Source organism: Pelophylax lessonae (genome assembly GCF_965119305.1).
Source record: "Pelophylax lessonae genome assembly, chromosome: 6".
NCBI lineage: Eukaryota > Metazoa > Chordata > Amphibia > Anura > Ranidae > Pelophylax > Pelophylax lessonae.
The window spans coordinates 261,675,516-261,698,017 of record NC_138773.1 but is presented as its reverse complement, the minus strand read 5'-3'; the positions used below and the strand labels follow the sequence as shown (position 1 = coordinate 261,698,017).

Here is a 22,502-nt window from a genome sequence, read left to right as displayed (position 1 = left end):
CACTCATCACACTTCCCGCATCGGAAGGTTCCACACCCCCCCGTAGCACCTGATTCCACCTCCGCTGGCCCTGAATAGTGACTATGCACTAATCTATCCCTGAGGGAGCCCGCCTTGCGGTAGACCACCTCAGGGTAGGGTTTGACATATTTTGAGATGATGATATCATCTGTAAGAAAGTGCCAGTTTTTTGCCAGAACACCTCTTAAGCTCTGATGGTGTTGGTTGAACCTGGTTATCATCTTGGTGGTATTTGAAGTTTTTTGTTTGCGAGGCCCAAAAATTAGACCCTCTCTTTTTTGATTGTTGGCCCTATTATACGCTTTCTTTAGGATACTTTTTGTATAGCCCCGTTCCAATAGGCGTAGTTGCAGGGCCTTAGCTTCACGTTTGAAATCCGCATCTAAAGTGCAGTTTCGTCGTATCCTGAGGTATTGGGAGTATGGAATACTCGAAACTAAAGAGCGTGGATGGCCACTTGTATAGTGTAGTATGGTGTTTCCCGCCGTACTTTTACGGTACAGGGAAGTATACATACTACCATCAGGGTCAAGAAACACCATGGTGTCCAGGAATGGCACTTGAACATAGTCAAAATGGTATGTGAACTTGAGATTGAAGTTATTGTTGGAAATATATTTTATGAATTCCGAAAGTTCATTTGGTGAGCCTGTCCACACGACGATAACATCATCAATGTATCTGCGCCACAGGACCAAGTGGCGCAGATACATTGAGGCGGAATCGTCGGCGAACAGCTCTCTCTCCCATCCCCCCAGGTACAGGTTGGCGTACGATGGGGCACACGAGGTCCCCATCGCCACCCCCTGTACCTGGAGGAATGTGGTACCAGCGAAGGTGAAAACATTAGTCCTAAGGATGTGGTTCAACAACTGAAGAGTGAACTCAGCCAATTGCCATTTTTTGTGGGTTTGTTCCTTTAAAAAAGTAGTAATCACCTCCAAACCTCGATCATGGGGAATACTTGAATATAGTGCTTCGATATCTAAGGTGACCAGCAGGGAACCCGCCGGCACCATTAGCCCTTCCACAACTCGAAGCAATTCTAGTGTGTCCTTGAGGTAGGAGGGAAGACGTATCACATGTGGACGAAGCTGGTCATCGACAAATTGGCTGGCTGGTTCTGTTATTGAACCCATCCCCGAGACGATGGGGCGACCGGGGGGTCTATCCAATGATTTGTGCACTTTGGGCAAGGAATAGAACGTGGGAAGAATAGGCCACTTAACATTGAGAAATTCATATGTCTCCTGATCTATGATGTGTGTATATAGAGCATTCATCAAGATAGTTTTAAGCTCGATCTTAAATTCCTCTACTTTCTCCTGTGGTACCGGGACATACCAATCTGCATTGGTAAGTATGTCCATGCACATATTCTCGTATTGATACCTGTCCATAACGACCACATTGCCGTCCTTGTCAGAGGGTTTGATGACAATGTGGTCGTTATGGACAAGACCATCCAAAGCACGTTTTTGGGAGACAGACAAATTGGAGGTCCCAATGATGGGGACCGCCAAGTTGTCTATGTCCCGTTGGCTTTGTTTGAGGAAAGCCCAGACTGCTGGGCATGTTTGAAGTTTGGGGAATTTGGTGGATTTCGCCCTAAATTTTCGAGGGTTCGGTGCATGATTATCCTCGCCGTCAGAGTCAGACTCCGAGGACGAGGAATCATCGTCTTCCATTTCCTCGTTTTCTTGTAAAAGTTGCATAAGGGTTTTTAGATTCCTAAAGTCCTGTGCTTTGAAGCCTTTGTAGAGATCTTCGTCCCGTGTATTAACTTTATATTTGTCTTTGTCGAATAAGTATTTATACGTCAGGCTTCTGGCAAAGAGATGAAGATCTTTTACGACCTCAAACTTGTTGAGGCCTTGATCTGGGCAGAAGCTAAGGCCTAGCTTTCACTTCCAAGTGCACTTACAGTAGTAAAATGGATTTGCCTTTAGAAACCCAACCCTTATATGACAGACTGAAAGCAGATTGCAGAAAAGGCAAAACTTACCTTTGTCTGACCATCTTGCAGTTCTCTTACTCTCATAAAAGGGAGGAGCCAGAGGGTTGCACTTTAAGGGGGTTACTAGGCAAAATAAAATGTGACGAACACTTTTGAAAATACCAAGTAATGATGTCCTCCAACACTTATTCATCCAGCTTGATAAACAAAACAAACAAACCAATGAACCAAAGGAAACTTAAAATATTAATTTCTGTCAACATCATAAAACATAATCTATAACAGATTGTATGAGCTACTGTGGAAGGTCACTCGTTGTGCACTTTTAGATTTACCTCTTCACCATTGTATTCGTTTCTCACTCATGTTTCAGGTCAGTTTATATTCTTTATTTTATAACAATGCTTCCAATATGTGTTCTCATGTCCAACAACAGTTTATGTCTGCTGGTAGGCATAGCCATGAACAGGAACTATACCATTAATCCAAGAGCACCTTGTCCAATAAAGACTCTGAAACCAATTATGCTGAAATAAGAGAGCCACAACTTTCTGGGGGTTAAAAAACACATTTTTTTAAATTAACACAATAAACAGTGATAATATCATTTGAACAAAACCCATGGCAGTCAGTGATTAACTCTTTTTTTTTTAAATAAGTACTATCAAGTTGATGTTGACTTCTGACAACTGCAGGGATAGCTTTCCTCCAGAATGATATATCACATTCTGTTTGGTTCTTAAGTCCCAATGGCATGTTCACAATTTACGTGACTGTGCCCATCCATTTCCTTGCTGGCGATTGTCTTCCCCTTCTCCCTTCAACATTTCCAAGCATAATTGTTTTTTAATTAATGAACTGGTTCTTCGCCTTGTATGTCCAAAAAAGTCAGCTTCAACCTAGTCATCTGAGCTCCCAGTAAAAGGTTTGGCTTGATTTTGTTGAAGGAACTATTTGTTTGCTTTCCTTGCTGTCCATGGTATTGCTTAAGAACCTTTGTTAGTCTTCGTCAGATATCAGGCCAAAGGACCAAAGGGTATAAAACATATGCGTTTAAATGCTGGCAAGGTAAAAACACACCAATAAAGCCATGAAAAGAAACTACATAGGTGGGGAAGGGTGTGATACTGCCAGGAGACTGTAAGGTTAGTGGATCCTACAGCATCTTAAGTAGTACTCCTCAATCCTCACCTCTTAGACAGGAATGGCCAATACATCACCCCTCTCTCTGCAACAGTTTTACAGGTTAGGGTTCATGCATACTGGGCTTAAAAATCGCTGCTTCTATAGGAGTTTTGCATTTTGCCTGTAGAAGTGGCTCAATGTTATCCTATGTGTCCATGCACATTAGGACATTTAGAGGCATATTTTAGGCTTAGGGTTATGAGGCAGAAAACAAAACCCTTCTGGTTTGTGTTTATATGTTTTATGCAGTGTTGGGGTAGTTACTCAAAAATTTAACTAGTTACTTGTGTATATTGTAATGAGATTACTTTACTAGTTACTGCATTTGAAAAGTAACTTCACTACTTATTACTTTACTTTACTCTTTCTTAATTGACCGTGTAGAAGAAGATACATGACACTCTTTCTGCATAGAGTTTATTGTATAAACACAGGCTTTGGGAAACATGAGAACAAAACCTGAAAAAACAGAATAAAACATAAAGTGCAACAAAAAGTCATAAACTTCATCCCTCTCTATTCTTCGAAATAACGATTGTATCGCACGGCTTGGGTAACGCAGGAAAGCGCATTCCTATAGTCTAGTAAAGTAGTGTAGTTACCTCCTATAGCCTAGTAAAGTAGTGTAGTTACCAATATTAGTATTGTAACTAGTTACATTACTTTGTTACCAAAAAAAGTAATGTAGTTACTGTAATCAGTTACTTTGTAACTAGTCACCCCCAACACTGGTTTTATGGCAGAAAAAAAAGCTAAATGTACAAAAAACGCCTGTACAAAAAACACTCTATATGAGCGCTTTTTTTGCCAAAAGAAATTTTTTTAAGTCCAGTGTGCATAGACCATAAAGATCAAACTTATAAATATACTTTACTTCAATCATTCTGGGCTTTCTTTCATTAAGGCCCAAAGGGGCCCTTCATGTTTTGTAGATATCTGCAGAGGTAACATGGCTGGCATCTTAATTCTTATGTGATGTTAGTTGTAAAACATGCATAGTTGGTGTGATTTGAGAACAGGTAAGGCTCCATGCACACTAGCATTTTTTTAAGCTCATAGTAGCTGTTATTAGCACTTTTTTTCTGCTCCTAGAAGCTAAATAGAGATATGCTTTGTGTCCATGCACACTACATTAGGCTTTTAGCATTTTTTGAGTTTCAGCTTCTTTTGTAGAGTTTCTTGGAATGTTTTTCCAGCAGAACAAAAAAAAGCTGAATGCTCCTAACCACTTCTAAATGCTACTAAAACAGCTGCTATTGTCAGAATTTTTCATCCAGCATTTTGTCTAGCTTTTTTTAAGCTTATGAAAAACACTAGTGTGCCTGGAGCGCAAAGGATGCAAACAGGGAACCACTGTTTAATTAATACTAATCTGTTGTTTTTCTTTTTACATAGCTATATCAACAACCCAACTATGAAGACAATCTATACATGTATATATACTTTGTAATCTTTATTATATTTGGATCCTTTTTCACCTTGAACCTCTTCATTGGTGTTATTATAGATAACTTCAATCAGCAGAAAAAGAAGATAAGTATCAAATTTGAATTTCTATTGTTGACTGGTAGGAAGGAAGGATATACTGTCTATACTGTATGTATGTATATACTTTAAGACAAATTAGTCAGTTAAAGCCCAAATCCATACTAATGTTTTAAGTTTTGACAGGCAGTGTTAAAAAAGCAGCTGAGACTGCAATATTGCTTTTCAGTCCAGGGCTGTCCCCTGCAGTACCACTTTCTGATACAAGATGTCCTCAGTCTTCCATGTTTATTGATACCTAGTGTTACTAAATGATAATGAGGACATACTGTGAGTGGGGGGTGTCAGGGGGCCCACCCCTGAGGAGCATTACTATGTGTCTTTCATTTAGAGCATACTAATGCAGATAGCGGTGCTGATGTCTTCTCCATCAGTGAGGAGCTCCATACTCAGAGGGGAGGCAAAAAAGAAAAGGACCCTGCAGCATTACGTAATTAGCTTGAACACATCTAGAAAAGGTAGAGTTGGACTTTAAGGCATTATCACCTCCAGTGCCAATCTATTAATGCTGTGCACGGTGAAGATGTGTCGTGAGGAGTTTTCACCAATCATGTGCAGAGTAGTCTGTCATTTTCCTTACGGCTGTGTCTCTTGAGCTTTTGTGCAATGCGACTCTCTGGTTTATTATTCATTGGGGTCATATGGCTACATCTATTACTGTCAGCAAAGATGAGCAAATTATTTAAAAAATCTAGCTATGAACCACAGCCTGTAAACTGGGCTACAGGAGAGCTGAAGATATAGGCTTTACTTGAGGGAAACTTCAGATTGGTGTATTGTAGAACTCCTCATTCTAGCTATGAAAGAATTGTATTGCATTTTCCTCCAAACCCATTTCAAGCCATCAGATCTCATTGAAGTTCATAAAAAAAATTCTGCAGCTAAAAAATGTGCTGTGCAAATGTTTCAAGCATTCACACAGCTGTCACATATAATCCCTGTATTGTGCCTAATATGTGTATTTAATGATTTTGCACTCCATCTAGGTGGCCATAATGTGGTACTTTCCTGAATGTAGGATTTCAAGAAAATACTACATTATGAAATTATGGCCAGTTGGCCACTAGATGGAGTGCAAAATCATTAAAGCGGAGTTCCGGCCTCGGGGGTCAATTTGAGCTAAAAATAGACAGTCAGGGCTAGTACATTCCATAAAGGATAGCCTCTGAACTGTCCCAGGTCGCACTTACCTGTAAGAAGAAATACTTACCTTGAAAATTTCTTCTCCAGTGCTGCCATCTCAGGTGTGGGCAGCTGAAGCCGCAGCATCCCTCTTTGTGTCCTCTTCCGTGACGTTGGAGTCCCACAATGCACTGCACCGGCCCCGCTCGTCACTTCCGGTGCAGGCACGGGATCCCCAGAAGCTGTTTAGCAGTGAATGCCGTGCCTGCGCCGGAAGTGATGAGCAGGGCCAGTGCAGGTGCATTGATTCCTGGGAGCGATGACGTTCAGCTCCCAGGAATCATTGCAAACCGGAAGAGACGGCCGGGCCGCGGCTGCAGAGGGAGGAAGTGGAAGGAAGGCGAGTATATTTTCTTCTATAATAAGGTAAGTGACCAAAAAAAAAAATCGGCACTATCCATTTCTCCTTCAGGTTCCCCTTAGCAAGCGGATGGCCCAAAATCGATTTTATCGATTTTGAGGCCGGAACTCCGCTTTAAGTACACATATTAGGCACAATACAGGGTATATATGTGACAGCTGTGTGAACGCTTGAAACATTTGCACAGCACATTTTTTAGTTGCAGAATTTATTTATTTTTTATGAACTTCAATGAGATCTGGTGGCTTGAAATGGGTTCCGAGGAAAATGCAATACAATTCTTGCATAGCTAGAATGAGGAGTTCATTACACAATACACCAATCTGAAGTTTCCCTCAAGTAAAGCCTATATCTTCAGCTCTCCTGTAGCCCAGTTTACAGGCTGCGGTTCATAGCTAGATTTTTTAAATAATTTTCTCATCTTTGCTAACAGTAATAGATGTAGCCAAGATCACGGGAAATGCACATATTAGGCACAATACAAAGATTTTCATGATGTTTGAATGAATGCTTGAGACATTCGCACAGTACATGTTTTATAAATAGACCTCTTGTTGTGTCCATTAGGTTTATACTATGCAACCTTTTTAGCTGCATATATTTGTCTGCAAAAAAAATATACACTGGGGTTTGATTTATTGAGGGCCAGTTCACACTCAAAAGTGGTGCATAAAAAGCATTAACTTATTCACTAAACTAAGTGAACATTCAGCTTTGTAAGTGAACAGTTGCTGTTCCTTTAATAAATCAAACCCAAAATGTTCAGTCAGTCTTACTTGACAAGGAAATGAAAAACGACTGTTGATAACTTGTATTTTCTTTTTTTTTTCCCCTCTGCACATAGTTCAGGGAGGCAGATTGGGCTTTCTCCAAAAAATGTATTGTTAAACTAGTTTGTCCGTACGCTTTTCTGCATTATGATTTATTTCTATTCCATATTGCACTTAGGGGGACAAGATATCTTCATGACCGAGGAACAGAAGAAGTATTACAATGCAATGAAGAAACTTGGGTCCAAAAAGCCTCAAAAGCCAATCCCACGACCTAAGGTAGGCTTATTAACTTCATCAGTGTTGCAATCCCCAAATCTCTCAACGATGCTCAGCTGTGATACAGGTTTATTATCCTGCTAAGTTTCTGTTCTGGGTTTGAATCTGTAAGAGCCGTGAGCTTTCAAGGGAAATACAGTGTACTTATGAGGACGATTAATTTTGATTTTCTTTCTGCAAATCGAGCAGTAACATTTTTGTCTGGAGGGACACCAGAGATTCCTCATTTCATATAACAGCATTAGTATTCTGGCTTTTCATGAATTGGATATGGGCTTATGAAAAGAAATACACTAATATGGCACCAGTAGGTTCGGAAGGGCCTATCGGCATTGCGGTAAATTACTTCTGTTACACCAAAACAGCAAAATTTGTATTGTATGATGTATATTTTAGCATAAATATTATATCAATTGCTTTTTAAACTATAACCAAAGGGAAACCTTTTTTTTTTATTGCTGTGGACAGAGTGGGATAAGAACACGGTGTTCTGAACACCCGTTAGGTCTTTATTGCGCTATATGCCCTCATTGGGGAGATTCACCTTCTCCTTTTGTCCTGTTTATGGTTATCATTAAGAGTGAAAGTGAAAAAAATCCCACATTTAGGTTGTCACCAGAACATGGATAAAGGGGGACTCTTCCAATAATGGACATTAGCTCTGGTGACCCTGGTGACAGCCAGGGATCCCCTCACTTTCAGGGGATTTCCTCGCACTTCCTGTTTTGGCTCTGGGACAGGAAGTGAAGAGAAATTTCTCCAATCGGATGCAGGTAGCAAAAAAAATGGATAGGGGTTTTACCCCCCTATCCAAAATGAAGAAAGGAAAAAGTTTAGTTCTACTTTAGGAATGGGCTAAATCAGACATCAAGTGACCTCTTACCTCTAATATGGCCAGGTTCAAAGTAAGTAAAGCTACATGATTAACCACTTGCCGACCGCCGCACGACTATCTACGGCGGCGGTCAGCCCCTCACAGGCAAAGTGACGTAGGTCTACGTCGCTCGCCTGTGAGGGTTTAGGGAGCGAGCGCGCGCCGCCGGAGGCGCGCTCCCGCTCCCGCGTGGTCACGGACCCCCCCGCGCGTGTGACCGGCGGACCCGATCGCCGCCGGCCACTCTGCGATCGGCGGGGGAGAGGGAGATAGTCAGGCAGCTTGTGTAAACAAGCTGCCTGTCATTCTCCTCTCTGTATGAGAGCTGATCACATGGATCTACTATGTAGATCCATTGATCACTCTGCATACAGTTGAAGCCACAGCCAATCACAGTTAGAATCACGCCCCTAGGGACACACACAGCCCCTCCCTCTCAAATAAAGTTAACCCCTTCACTACCAGTGCATTTTTACAGTAACAGTGCATATGTATAGCACTGATTACTGTAGAAATGTCACTGGTAACCCCAAAAGTGTCAAAAATGTCAGTCAAGGGTCCGATCTGTCCGCCGCAATGTCGCAGTACCGCAAAAAAAATCGCAGATCGCCGCCATTACGCGTTAAAAAAAAAAACAACAAAAATGACAAAAATCTTTCCCTTTGTTAGTAAACGCAATAACTTTTGCGCAAACCAATCAAAATACGCTTTTTGCGATTTTTTTTTACCAAACATAGGTAGCATAAAACAAATTGGCCGAAAATATTAAAAAATTTTGATTTTTACATTTTTTTTTGGGGGAATTTCATATAAAAAAAAGGGAAAAATATTGCTATTTTTGCAAAATTTACGCTCTTTTTTTGTTTATAGCGCGTGATCAAAAAATCGCACAGGTGATCAAATACCACCAAAAGAAAGCTCTGTTTGTGGGAAAAAAAGGACGCCAAATTCGTTTCGGTACAGCGTCGCACGACCGCGCAATTGTCCGTTAAATTCACGCAGTGCCGAATCGCAAAATGCCCTCTGGTCGTTTAGCAGCCAAATCCTCCGGGGCTTAAGTGGTTAACCACTTTACGACCGCAGATATACTGCGACAGGCAGCCGCTCCTGGGCAAAGCGTCATAGGTATACGTCGCTTGCTCTCAGGAGGCTAGGCGCTCTTCCTCCCCCACTCGTCAGCAGGGAAGCCGATGCGTGTGTCAGGTGGCTCTGATTGCAGCCTGAAATCCACAATTGTTCCCCGCTAAGAGAGAAGAACGGTCAGCTGTTGTAAACACAGTTGACCGTTCTCCTCCCTGCAATGACCATAGACCCCTAGTGATCCTTCTATATAGGATCACATGTCTCTATAATCATTTCAGAAGCCCCACCTTTCCACAGTTAGAATCACTCCCCTAGCCTCACATTTAACCTCTTGATCACCCACAATGTTAACCCCTTCCCTGCCAGTGTCATTATTACAGTAACAGTGCATATTTTTAGCACTGATTACTGTAGTAATGTCACTGGTCCCCCCAAAAGTGTCAAATATCAGTCAGGGGTCAGATCTGTCTGCCGCAATGTCGCAGTCCCGCAAAAAATCGCCACCATTATTAGTAAAAAAAAAAAACAATAAAATTACATAAATCTTTCCCGTAGTTAGTAGACGCGATAACGTGTGCGCAAACCAATCAAAATCCGCTTATAGTGATTTTTTTTTTACCAAAAATATGTAGCAAAAAACAAATTGGCCTAAAATGTTAAAAAAAATGTGATTTTAAAATTTTTTTTGAGGATGTCATATAGCAGAATGTGAAAAATATTGTTTTTTTTTTTTTTTTTTTTAAATGCCACCAAAAGAAAGCTCTATTTGTGGGGAAAAAGGACATCAATTTTATTTGGATACAGCATCGCAATTGTTGGTTAAAATAACACAGTGCCGAATCGCAAAATAGGGCCTGGTCATTAAGGGGGTAAATCCTAGTCCTGTCTAGTAAAGGATGGACCTGATTTTTCTCTGCTGCAGTTTTACTTTCACTTACTGTCCTTTCTCCACCCCCACCCTACACGATTATCACCTCATCTTTCTGTAATGGAGGCCATACATGCTTTGATAAATGACCAATTTTTTTTTCGATGGGAATAATCACTTTATATTGAGCAACCAGATTAATTAATATGCCACATACTATGATAGTAACTTATGATTGGAGGGGTAAGATGAATTTACCAAATTTAGGTACTTAAGCGGCTTTGTTAAAAAAAAAAAAAAAACAAGGATGTATTACCGATTACAGAGCCACAATAATTTGTTTTTTAATATCCACAGAGAGGTCCATTTTTATTTGCTCGAGTCAGAATTGAAAGCTAAATCTTGATATGCATAGGGCCTCATACACATTGGACATTTTTACAGCTGTCCCTAAGGCTTTTTGGCATTTTGTTTCCTGCCTCCAAACTCCCCTGCATGTTAGCCTATTTGTCCATGCACATAAGATTTTAGCAGTGTTTAGTTGCGGGGGCTTTTAGAGCCAAAAAAAACAAAAAAAACACTCTAATTGCATCCAGGAGCAGCAGAGTTTTGGCAGGAAAAATGCTTAACACTACTAAAAGCTGCTAAACATGCCTAAACGCTAGGCACGTTTAGCGCTTAGGCATTATTTCAGTTCTTGTTTAATATTTTATTGAAAACATTGCAGAATGTACATAATAACAGTAGCGAGCAATGCACATGTGGTCATAAAAGATAGGAGACCATAAATATTGAAACAACAATTGAAAAAAATTGGCTAAGAGAATAATGTTGTCTTATAAAGAAACAGCTAGTCTTTAATAGGGAAAGGACAGGGGCCCATCATTACATGCATTACAGACAAACATGTAGTTAGAAATATAACGCAAGAGGAATAACCAGTGACATATGGAAAAAATGAGTCCCAGGGAAAAAAACCCTAACAACATACTTCAAGAAATCATGGAGAAGAAGATAAAAGACAGACAGAAAACTGGAAATGGAAAAGGCGAGAAAAAAAGAAATAAAAGGGAGAAGAAGGAGGAGGTCAGACACTCAAACGGAACCACATTCCAGTGCAACAGCCTCAACATACTCCAAAGTGTCAAGGCTCAGGAAGAGAGGAGCCAATGCCAGGTGGTATAACGTGATGGACCCATGGCTGCGAAACTTTATGGCGTTTGGTGATTGTGTCCAGAATAGTAGCTTTACTATGAATCATGGCTTGGGTCATCCTATTTTTGGTCTCAAGCATACAAAGTGTCTCGGTCCTCCAGGCCCTCGCTATAGTTTGTTTAGAGGCTGTCATTAGTTGCTGTAAAAATTTTGTCTAAGCTCTAGTAGAATCAAGAGTTTAATGGTTCAGTAGAGCAATTCCTAGGTTAGTTTCCAGATTTTGGTTCAGCAAAGTTGAGGCCATCTTAAAGATCTCAACCCAGAACCGCCACACGACCAGACAAGTTCACCAGACATGAGCATGTGTACCCAACTCACCACAGCCATGAAAAAACACACTGGGGGGTAGTTAGAAGATCATTTTGTGATTCTTGCCAGGGCCAAGTACCAATGTAATAGAGCCTTATAGTTAGTCTCAACTGCTAGCATGTTTTAGGAGGAGGATTTAGTCTCTGCTCAGAGACCATGCCAAATTGCTTGCTCTAACTGCATTCAAAGCTCTTTGGCCCATTTGGATGCGTATGCCGGTAAATTAGGAGGAGGAGAATTAAGATGGGAAGGCATTAATACATTTTAATGGGCAGAATAAATTATTTATTTTGGCAAATGAAATGAATTAACACCCAAGAACTTGAAACCTGTAAAAGCTCCTAAAAGCTTGTAAAAGCTTTAGACACTTTTACAGGCATCAGACATTTTTTCCTGCAAAAACTCTGTTTGTTTCTAAGGCTGGGTTCACACTGGTGCGATGGAAGACATTGCATGTTATTCGCACCGCGCTGCTATGCAAATCACATACGATGTATGTGGAATTGAGGATACAGATTGCATGGCGGAATTTGCATCGCATTCGGACCAAACTAATGCAGGACCCTTTTTTTTGGTCCGCACCAGAATCGGATCACATAGGTGTTCACACCAATGCGATCCAATTCCTGTCTGAATTCAAGGTTTGCACTGAAATATGCCAACCGATCTGGGGGTGTCATTACCTTGGTATTGACACTCCCAGCAGTGTGAACTGCCTGTGAGTTGGGTGCGATGCGGGAACCCGCAGTGGATTCGCAGGGGTTCCCACATCGCACCAACGTGAACTGTGCCTAAGAGAGTTAAATAAACATCCTGTGTTCATGAAGCCTTAAGGGAGAACAAGCAGCGCAGGTCCATATTTGTAACTTAGTAGGCTTTATTTACCTTGTCTGAAAAGTCATCTTGAGTATCAGGGTCAGAGAATACCTAAAACCTGACAGCTGTGGTTATCTGCTCAGAACTATCCAGTAATGCACCAGATCACCCCACTGATTACAATCACCATGTTTCCTGAAAACTCTTTAGACCCTTAGGGGCTTGGGGCACTTCAGTTCCAGGGGCCGTTCAGCATAGAAATTCATTTACATGACAAATAAAAAAGTGAACTAAAATTAATAATAAACCACATTTGTTAAAAAAAAAAAAAAAAAGTTAAGTTCCTGAAGACACTTTACACAGGTATGCATCACACTAGAATACTTTGCATCTGAAGTCAGGCTTAACTGTTCTGTGTCCATTGCGTATCCTGACACCCAATTATTTTAAATTATTAAAACTATAACTAATAAAATTGCCCCGTTTGCCCCCTTATAAATCCGGCACAGATTCCGATGTTCTGGGAACCCCAGCTGGTAAGGTATGAAATAGCATAGTTACTGCATTGTATCATGAGCTGAATTAACATTTTATTGGTTGATTTCCCTTGTTGCATTGGCTTTCTCTTGACATGGCCTTGAATTGAAATTGTATTTGCATGTTTGTTTAAATTACAGCTTTGTTTATTTAGAAAGAAATCTGTGCGCTTGATGTTTATGCAATTGATAATTTTCCATCTGCACCCTAAGGGCCGCAATTAGTGGCTGTTCCTCGAATGGTATTACTTTGTTCTATAGCAGTCAAAAACTGCATTTTCTGTTACATGATCACTTCCCATTTAGGAAATGCATTTCTTACCAAAAAACATAAACAAGAAGACATTTGCACAGCCTTCTATTAGTCTAATCTTACTTTTCTCAGCATTAAGCTCAGGGTAGCAGGCCTCTCACATATCTGTTACCCTCAGTCATCTCATAAAAATAGAGAAATGAGCGCTAAACCGAAGCCGAATAAAATTTGGTTAAAAAAGTCATATAGAAACAACCAAAACTTTCGGGGGCAATGTCACTCCCCCAGGAGTCAACACAGGATAAAACTTGGATGGACTCAGAAAACAATAACTTCACAGATCTATATTAGAGCCAGTCGTAAACTCACTACATGGAGCAACAACTTGACGGCAGTTGCTTGGGGACCTGCCAAGTTTTATCCTGTGTTGAAGTTTGATAAATGGGGAGTGGTGTTGCCCTCAAAATACTTTGCTTTTATAAGACTTTTTTTTTTTTTTACCAACAATTAGAATTATCTTGGACTCCCTTATCCAGTTTTGGTCTGGCATTCCTTTTTGTATTTTCATGGTTTAAAGTTATATTTGGGTGCCCATTGAGGGAAGCTTTGCTGTATGGAGGCTTCCTCACCAGAGCTATTAAGCTTGTTTGAAGTTTTCCTTCATCTGTCTACACATGTAAGTCTAAAAGTTCCCTACACCTCTTTGAGCATCGTGTTCTGGACCCTCACTCGTCTGTTTAACATAGATAGAGGAAGAAGACACATTGATACGTTTTTAAGATAACATTCAGATGCCTAGAAATTTCACAGATAGCATAGAAATATCTCAGCATATCACTGCTGTCTGTGTTCCCATTGCAGATTTCCCTATACTACTTGTGTGGTGATATAATGGTCATCAGGGCAGGATGTGGATGGAAATCTACCCAACAAGGCCTCAGATAGCAACAAAAACAGAAACTTCCAGACTCAAAAAATGATTATCTATAACTATTATTAATATTTTGTCTCCACAGAACCTTTTCCAAGGAATGGTATTTGACTTAGTTACAAAACAAGCCTTTGACATTTTCATTATGTGTCTCATTTTCCTTAATATGGTCACAATGATGATTGAAACTGACAACCAAAGCGAAGAGATGGAGAACAGATTGTATTGGATCAATGTTGTGTTTATTATACTCTTCACTGCCGAATTTCTTCTGAAGTTCATATCCTTGAGACAATACTACTTCACCATTGGATGGAATATATTTGATTTAGTTGTTGTGATACTTTCTATCGTAGGTAAGATGCTGACCTTCTTATAATAACCAGACATATTTTTACACATTTTGGATACATTAGCTGTATTTCTTAGGCAAGCCTCTGAAATATAAAATATTAAATTCACAAAGCTAAAAACACCTAGATACTTATTTCATATAAGAATACCTATTTTTCCAAAAAGTGACAGTTATTTCTAGTTGAATCCAATGAGATTTGAAAATTACAGTTATGTGGCTGAAAACAGAGTGCCTTAGGCTTGTGTAAAACTTTGTGAATTGAGCCTAATAGGATTTAAAAACATGAAGTCACATGACTGTAAATAAACTTAAGTATCATTGTGTAAAGCTTTTTGAATCAAACCTATAGTTTATATGTTCTTCCTGTGCCTGCATGGATTTCTTCCATATATGCTGATTTCCCCCTACATGCCAAAGACATGCTGGTAGGTTAATTGACGCCTGTCTCAACTGGCCCTACTATGCATATGTATGAATCTGTCTTAGGGACCTTAGGTTGCAAACTCCTGGAGGGCAAGGACTGATGTGAATGTACAATATATACGTAGAGTGCTGTGTAAATTATCGGCACACTATAAGTACCTTAAATAAATAAGATGGTAAAAATTGCTGGGATATTGGAAGGAGGACAGTCTGTGCAGAAAGAACAGCAGATGGTGCTGCAAGATATGTTGCTGCATGTCTGTGAAGCATCTTTCTTGCTATTTGCTTTTGTTCTAAGATGTTGTTTGTTCTCTATGTACTAACTTGCTGATGGCCATTTAACAAAAAATAAAGTATCCTTCATTAAAGTTTCTCCTCTGTGCTGCTTCAGATAAGCAGATTTTAGAACAAACAATTCAATTTAAGTCAAACTCTGGAGTAACATAAAAACAGTACATGGTTGTGTTATATAATTATTTCGGATTTGGTTACAAGGGGCAGAATACAGCATACACCCGTGCAAGGGCAAGTGTTAACCCGCACAGGGATGTACAGCTGTTCCATGCACCCTGAACTGAGGGGCTGCACAGACACATCCGCTGCTCTCAAGTTGACAAATGTGAGTGCACGACCCCGAACGCACACTGTCTGCGCTTGTCTGGCTACGCTGTAGTACACCCCATGTGCATGAGGCCCTGATCAAAACTTTTTAATAGAGTGGAGCAAGGTTACAATCTTTTTCAGGCTCCGTCCAGGACTTGCTGATTTTACAGGCGTTTTCTGGCGTTTTTGTAGTGTTTTGTGCAGGTGTTTTGAGCTGATAAGTGACCAATGAAAAAAAGTAAAATGCCTGTTATCTGCCAAAAAAGAAGCGCATGTACTTTTTGAGCAGCTGGAATTTTGCTTAAGGCAACAGAATACTCAGATATGAACAGGGGCCATTGAAATTAATAGGCTTTGTATTTTTGGGCATTTTTAGAGCTGAGGCTTAGAGCAGAAAAATGCCCAAAAACCCATAGATGTGAATTGAGCCTCAGGGTTTTATTGCTATCTGTTTTTTTACTTTAGATTTTATTTTTTTAATTTTTGATAACAAACAAAAAGAAAAAAAAAAAAAAACAGAACAAACTCAATAAATTTAACTGATAAAGAAATGACATTGGCACATATAATTCATCATCATCCATTATTATATATTTATTGCCATCCCTATCCACACTGAGGACATTCACTGGCTCTATTTGTCCTAGTGACTATTGTCACAAAAGACTAGAAGTGAGGAACAATATAAAGTTTTGAGTTGTAACAGGGAAAGGAATAGAGGGAAAGTCATCCAATATTGACAATTGATACAGTGATATATGCCATTTTGGAGATACTTTCTTTTGTGTGGAAAATGGAAAATTAATTGAAATCTCCCTAATATGACATACTGTAGATGGCAAACAAAATTGAAAAGGGAGTTGTATCCTCCCCTCTCCTATCCAAAACAAAAAAAAAATAAAAAGTTTGGCTTTAGCTATACTTTAAATCAGGCATGTCCAACCTGTGGTCCAGAACCGCAGGCAATGCGGCCCACTGCCCCCTGCCAATTTTTTTTTTTTTTACTGGGGAGGAAGGAAGTCAAGTCGGGGGCACGGCCACAGTGGTTTCCAACTAACTGTAGACAGAGGCCGCCTTGGAGAGGAGGAGGGGGGGGGATGAGCGCCGCCGGATTACAAACAGAGGGGGGATCTCCTGCTTACCTGGCGGCCGCTGTCATACGAAGCCCCGCCTCCTTGACTGGCTCCTGTGATAGACAACACATTGGTGAGGTCTATCATAGGAGCCGGTCCAGGAGGCAGGACTTCATATGACAGCGGTCGCCTGGGTAAGAGGGAGTTCCCCACTCTGTGTAATCCAGTGGCTCTCCTCTATCTTCATTGCAGACTGCATTGGATGGGCTTGCACTGGTGAGGCTACATCGGATGGGCACTGATCAGGCTGCATTGGATGGGCATGCACTGGTGAGGTTGCATTGGATGGGTACGCACTGGTGAAGCTGCATTGGATGGGCACGCACTGGGCTGCAAGTGCCGAGCGATATCCCGGCTGCTGCGGGAGACTTAGGATGTCTGCAGTCAGTGACAGGGCCACTGCTTCCTGTATAGTTCTGGATCTGTCACAGGCGGAGTGATATGAAATGCACTCCGTCTGTGACAGGAGCCATACAGGAAGCAGCAGCTCTGCTCTCTACTGCAGCCGCTGCTTCCTCCAGCAGTACCCACATGACCAGCAGTACCCGCCAGCAGTCTGCAAAATAAATAGAAAAGGTATGTGCATTAGCGTGTGTAAATTGTTGCAATATGTTTTTTAATAACTAGTTGTGTTTTGTCATAATATGTCATGTCCTTGTTCATACATGTATAAATAAGGACATGATATTTTCTGGCTGTCTAAGTCATTTGTGCTAGGAGTGCAACTAGCCTCCAGCACATAACTGTAAATATCCTAGCATGTGCAGTGTTTCTGACTCCTACCAACATGACCACTTCAAATCACTGAAGTGGTCATGGTGGTTAGAGTGTTCCTCTAATATCTCTCAGAAGAAGTAAACCTCTGTATACTGATTCCATTTCATTTGATCATCTTCTAATTGAGTTAAATTAGTGCTGGGGGGACGGTGGTGCGGGAAGGGCATGGCGGTGTTTTATTGCTTATCTACCTTAACTATAGTATATATTTTATATGCGGCCCAAGAAAGTTTTTCTACACTCAATGTGGCCCAGAGATACCAAAAGGTTGGACACCCATGCTTTAAATGTATTTTGTAGAACCAGAATAGGCACCTGCATCTATATTGAAAGTAGCTTCATGCTAATCTCTGCATATGCTTTACTGCTTTGTACAGTGTTGTTAGAATAGAACTATAATCAAGAAGGAAAAACACAAGGATGACCTTGTGCTCCTTCACAGTCCATTACAGTCCATTCAGAAACTAGGATGGGTCCCTGACTAGTGTGAATTGCTAATTTAATCTACAGAGAGGCCAACAACATGATTCTACTGTTTGCCAGGAATGCTTGAATGACAAGACTAGCTGAACATAATTGCAAATCATATAAAGAGGAGCAAGTGTGGATAAAACCGGGGGACTATAAAACCTGCTCACCCAGCGCTTGAGTAAATGTTTTAAAATGACAATCTAAAAACATATATCAACACATAAAAGTGTAAGCAGCTACTATAACATAAAATCACATAAATACAGGTGCATAAAAAGATTTCATTGCTCAACTGCGGCAAACTGAAAACGCACTAGCAGCGCTAAAAGTAGCGCTGCTAGTGCGTTTTCAGTTTGCTGCAGTTTAGCAATGCAATCTTTTTATAATTGCAAATCAGCTTTAAAAATACTCATGCACGCTGGAGAAATGTAAAGATTACATCTACCCCAGGGCTCAATAATAGAAAATGTTTGAGCCGCATGCTATTATGATAGCATCATTGCATAAGGACTATAATGTTATAAAGACAGTACTGGGGAACAAAGGTACACAGTGTCCTTTAGACTTATGCTGGAGCTTTAGACATAGGTTCCAAGATAGGTTTTAACCTTCTATCTTTCTAGTCCCTGACAGAATGGGGCTGTGCAGTGCTTTAGGACCATAGCAAACTATCAACAACTCTTCTGTTCAATATGTTGATCCTTTGCTGGCCAAATAAGCGAGGTATCTCTCTGTCTCTGGAAGTGATATTCTGCAGCGTTTCCATCAGTAAGGAAGTAACACTTCATTTATCCAGCCAGTGAGTGGGAGATGCATGGAAACAGGTATGCATTTCTCTGCACTTCTCAGCATTCTTGTTATGATTGCCAGTGTACCATGGGCCTTAGAGTCCCCAAATCATTAACTACTATTGAAGAGACAAGAGCGACATGTTTTCTACGTATTATCAGAAATCAGCTGTCCTGTGGCATACACGGTCAGATGCTGTCATAGGTACGAAATATGTACCTATAGCTGCACGTCCCCTAAAAAGCTCTTTTTACCATCACTGCATTGTTTGTGACTTCTTCAGCTCTATACTGGAGGTAAGTTAGCTGAGTGAAGAGCTTTAAATATCTGAATAGCCCTCATCCCATCAGGAATTAGTTTAGTTTTTTTTATCAAACACCATGCCATTATTATCTATTTATAAAAATGTTAAATAAGAAAGTAAATAAATGTTTAATATACTTTTGATTATAACTCAATAAGTTAAACTATTCTTCATTCAATCCTCACAGGTATGTTTCTGGCAAACATCATAGAAAAATATTTTGTTTCTCCAACCTTATTCAGAGTTATAAGACTTGCCAGGATTGGAAGAATCCTGCGACTTATAAAAGGAGCCAAGGGAATTCGTACACTGCTATTTGCTTTGATGATGTCACTTCCTGCCTTATTCAATATTGGTCTTCTGCTCTTCTTAGTGATGTTCATTTATGCTATTTTTGGAATGTCCAACTTTGCCTATGTCAAGAAAGAAGGTGGAATTGATGACATATTTAACTTTGAAACTTTTGGTAACAGTATGATTTGCTTGTTTATGATTACAACCTCAGGAGGATGGGATGGTCTGTTAGAACCAATTCTGAATAGTGTGGAACCAGACTGTGATCCAAACTTTGAGCATCCTGGAAGTTCTGTGAAAGGTGATTGTGGAAATCCATCAGTAGGCATTTTCTTCTTTGTTAGCTACATCATAATTTCCTTTCTCATTGTGGTCAACATGTACATTGCTGTCATTCTGGAAAACTTTAGTGTTGCAACTGAAGAGAGTGCAGAACCACTTGGAGAAGATGATTTTGAGATGTTCTATGAAGTCTGGGAAAGGTTTGACCCAACTGCTTCGCAGTTCATTGAATACAGTAAACTCTTTGATTTTGCAGATGCCCTGGATCCACCTTTAAGAGTACCAAAACCAAATCGCATCCAGCTAGTTGCAATGGATCTCCCCATGGTAAGTGGGGACAGAATTCATTGCCTTGACATCCTCTTTGCTTTCACCAAACGAGTCTTGGGCGAAGGGGAAGACATGGACAATCTGCGTTTACCAATGGAAGAACGGTTTATGGCATCAAATCCATCTAAAGTTCCCTATGAGCCCATTACAACTACCTTACTTCGCAAGCAAGAAGAATTATCGGCCCTTGCCATTCAACGTTGCTACAGACGTTACCACTCAAAAAAACTAGCACAGGCATCTCTGGAAGGCCGAAAAGAGAAAAATAAACGTGCTAGTGTTCGGTCTAAGAACAACAGAAGTGCTTTAAATAAATACAATGAAAACTCATCTACAGTCAAATCTGACATGTCCACCTCAACAACCTCACCGCCTTCCTATGACAGTATAGAAAAGACTCCTGAAAAATATGAAAAAGACCAGTCACAAGAAGGAAGACATTTGTAGGGATAAAAAGGGATGCAAAAAAAAATTAGGGATCACATGATGCAGCATTTATAAAATCTAGACAGCTGATATGATCCACAGATCTCTGCTTGGAGTTCTATGCCAAAATGTCTATTATATGTATGATGTAAGTTTAGTGCCTATAAAACCATGTAGAAATGAACTTTTGTATGAATTCAGTAAGTTAGTGAGCTTTTTATTAGGGTTCTTCTGTACTCCAATTAACCTACTCATGAACTGATGCAAAATCAATATGTTAAACAGCTGATCACTTGGCATTAAGTGTCTCTATAATCTGCTGGACAATCAAAGTGACTGCTGCTTTTTTAAGTCATTCTTTCAGTGACTTATTCATATAATCACCAATGGATGCATTCTGTAGGATAAAGAAATTCTGTAATGACTTTAAAAACTTGGTGACGGAATGAACTTGAAAAAGATTTCAGATTGCAAACAACTCAGCATCATCAGAACACTTTTTTTTTTATCAGTCTTCTGATGACTGTAGGAGATCAGGAGATGTCCTGAAGTTTTAAAAATCTGTTCAATAATGTTTATGTGCCTCTGACGTCACAAATGGTTCTGGTTTTCAGCTTCAGCGAGTGATATGCGTCTGTAAAGTGCTCTTCTATATAAAGAAAAGGGAAAAATAGAAAAAAACTGAATATGTCACAAAGTGTTTGAGATGCTTCTAGACTGTACAAGATGGTTACAGCTTCTATATTATTATTTTAACTTTTTACTTTATTATTATTTAGGTTTTTTTTTGTAAATTCTTTATTTTGATTTTTATATTAACTTTTTTTTTGTTAAGTTCTTAAAAATGCTATGTAATGCACATAGTTAATATCGCAAAAGAGGCTTTTCCAGAACAGTAAAAAAAAAGTGAACTGTTTCATTTTATTTATTTACAATATTTTTTATTTTACATGTATTTATTTTTATTTGTTTCGACTTTACTATCACATGTGAAATTTTCATTGGATATTTAAAAAATTATTTTTTTATATTTATTCATGTTTTATAATTCACCAACAAATTGTCAAGGTTAAACTTTCAGATGATATATTATGTAATTTGTATACTTAATTTAATTTCTATTTTAGTAGGTTATCTGTCACATTTGCCATAGTTGCAAAATTTCATGTCTATGAAGAACAGATAAAGCAAATACCTTTCATCCAATTGCTGTGGAAAGCGCTGCTTTAAAGCTGAGATCTAGCTACATGTAAAGCAAATCTGTGAACCTTACAAGCCCCCCCCCCCCACACACACACACACACACACACACACACTTCTCTGTGTCATAGGCACCTTGTTCCTTTACCTCCCAAGGTAGTAGTCCCAATGCAGGTATTGTAGTGGCTTGAAATTACATTAACCTGAAAGCATGCCCTGATAACTTTGCATGATGGAATAGTCGGTCTGTATAGGATTTTTGGGAAGCGCTTGGTAATGGACAGGCTGTGCCCGCCCACAGAGCATGATGTAATAGGCCAAGATAGCAATGCCTTTCCCATCAAAAACATGGGGGACTTGCTGCAAATGCAAATATGCTGTATTTTAATACAGCTTAAACTCATGAACCTTTCTTTTTATATATATATTTATATTTTCTGGAGCCAGGTTTGCTCCAGCCTAATTTTTAAGCCAACTCATGAGTTGCATGTTATTCCGAAGGTTATATTTTTGGCATTTTTATTCATTAATTTATTTTCAGTTAATTTATCTATGTATGTTTACTCACTTTGAGTCAACTCAGCTCTAGAGGGTTGCTCTCAAAAGTTTAACTTGTTACAGTTGTTTGTATATATTTGCCTTGATGCACTGTGTATAATGTCCAGGGAATCTTCATATAGTAGAAAGCCATAATTTAAATGAGTCATAAGGACATTATACTACATCAGGGTGTACACTTGAAGATAGTATACATTTGTAACACTTGCCTGGATCCTACCTGATGCATAGCCAAATATAAGGAAATATATTCCAACATACTCTTTATAAAACAGTATATATACTGTATAAATATATTTCTTTGCCTTTTGTATATAAAAGTAAAAAAAAAAAAAAATGACGGGTTTGTGTATTGATAACCACAGCTATTTC

General features: G+C 39.6%; 1 protein-coding gene across 3 annotated transcripts in view; it reads left to right on the top strand.

The window, feature by feature from the left end:
• LOC309557913 (sodium channel protein type 2 subunit alpha-like) overlaps nucleotides 1–21,106 on the top strand; it is a 244,726-nt gene extending 223,620 nt beyond the window's left edge. For 2 of the 3 annotated variants that reach the window (XM_082260780.1, XM_082260782.1), the window contains 4 exons: nucleotides 4,559–4,700; nucleotides 7,200–7,300; nucleotides 14,271–14,541; nucleotides 19,228–21,106. In XM_082260780.1, the coding sequence (XP_082116906.1) occupies nucleotides 4,559–4,700; nucleotides 7,200–7,300; nucleotides 14,271–14,541; nucleotides 19,228–20,393 (1,680 nt within the window). In that variant the 3' untranslated portion in view covers nucleotides 20,394–21,106. The remainder of the gene's footprint in view (nucleotides 1–4,558; nucleotides 4,701–7,199; nucleotides 7,301–14,270; nucleotides 14,542–19,227) is intronic. The other variant, XM_082260781.1, reaches the window with a different exon arrangement.
• The last annotated feature ends 1,396 nt before the right edge of the window (nucleotides 21,107–22,502 follow it).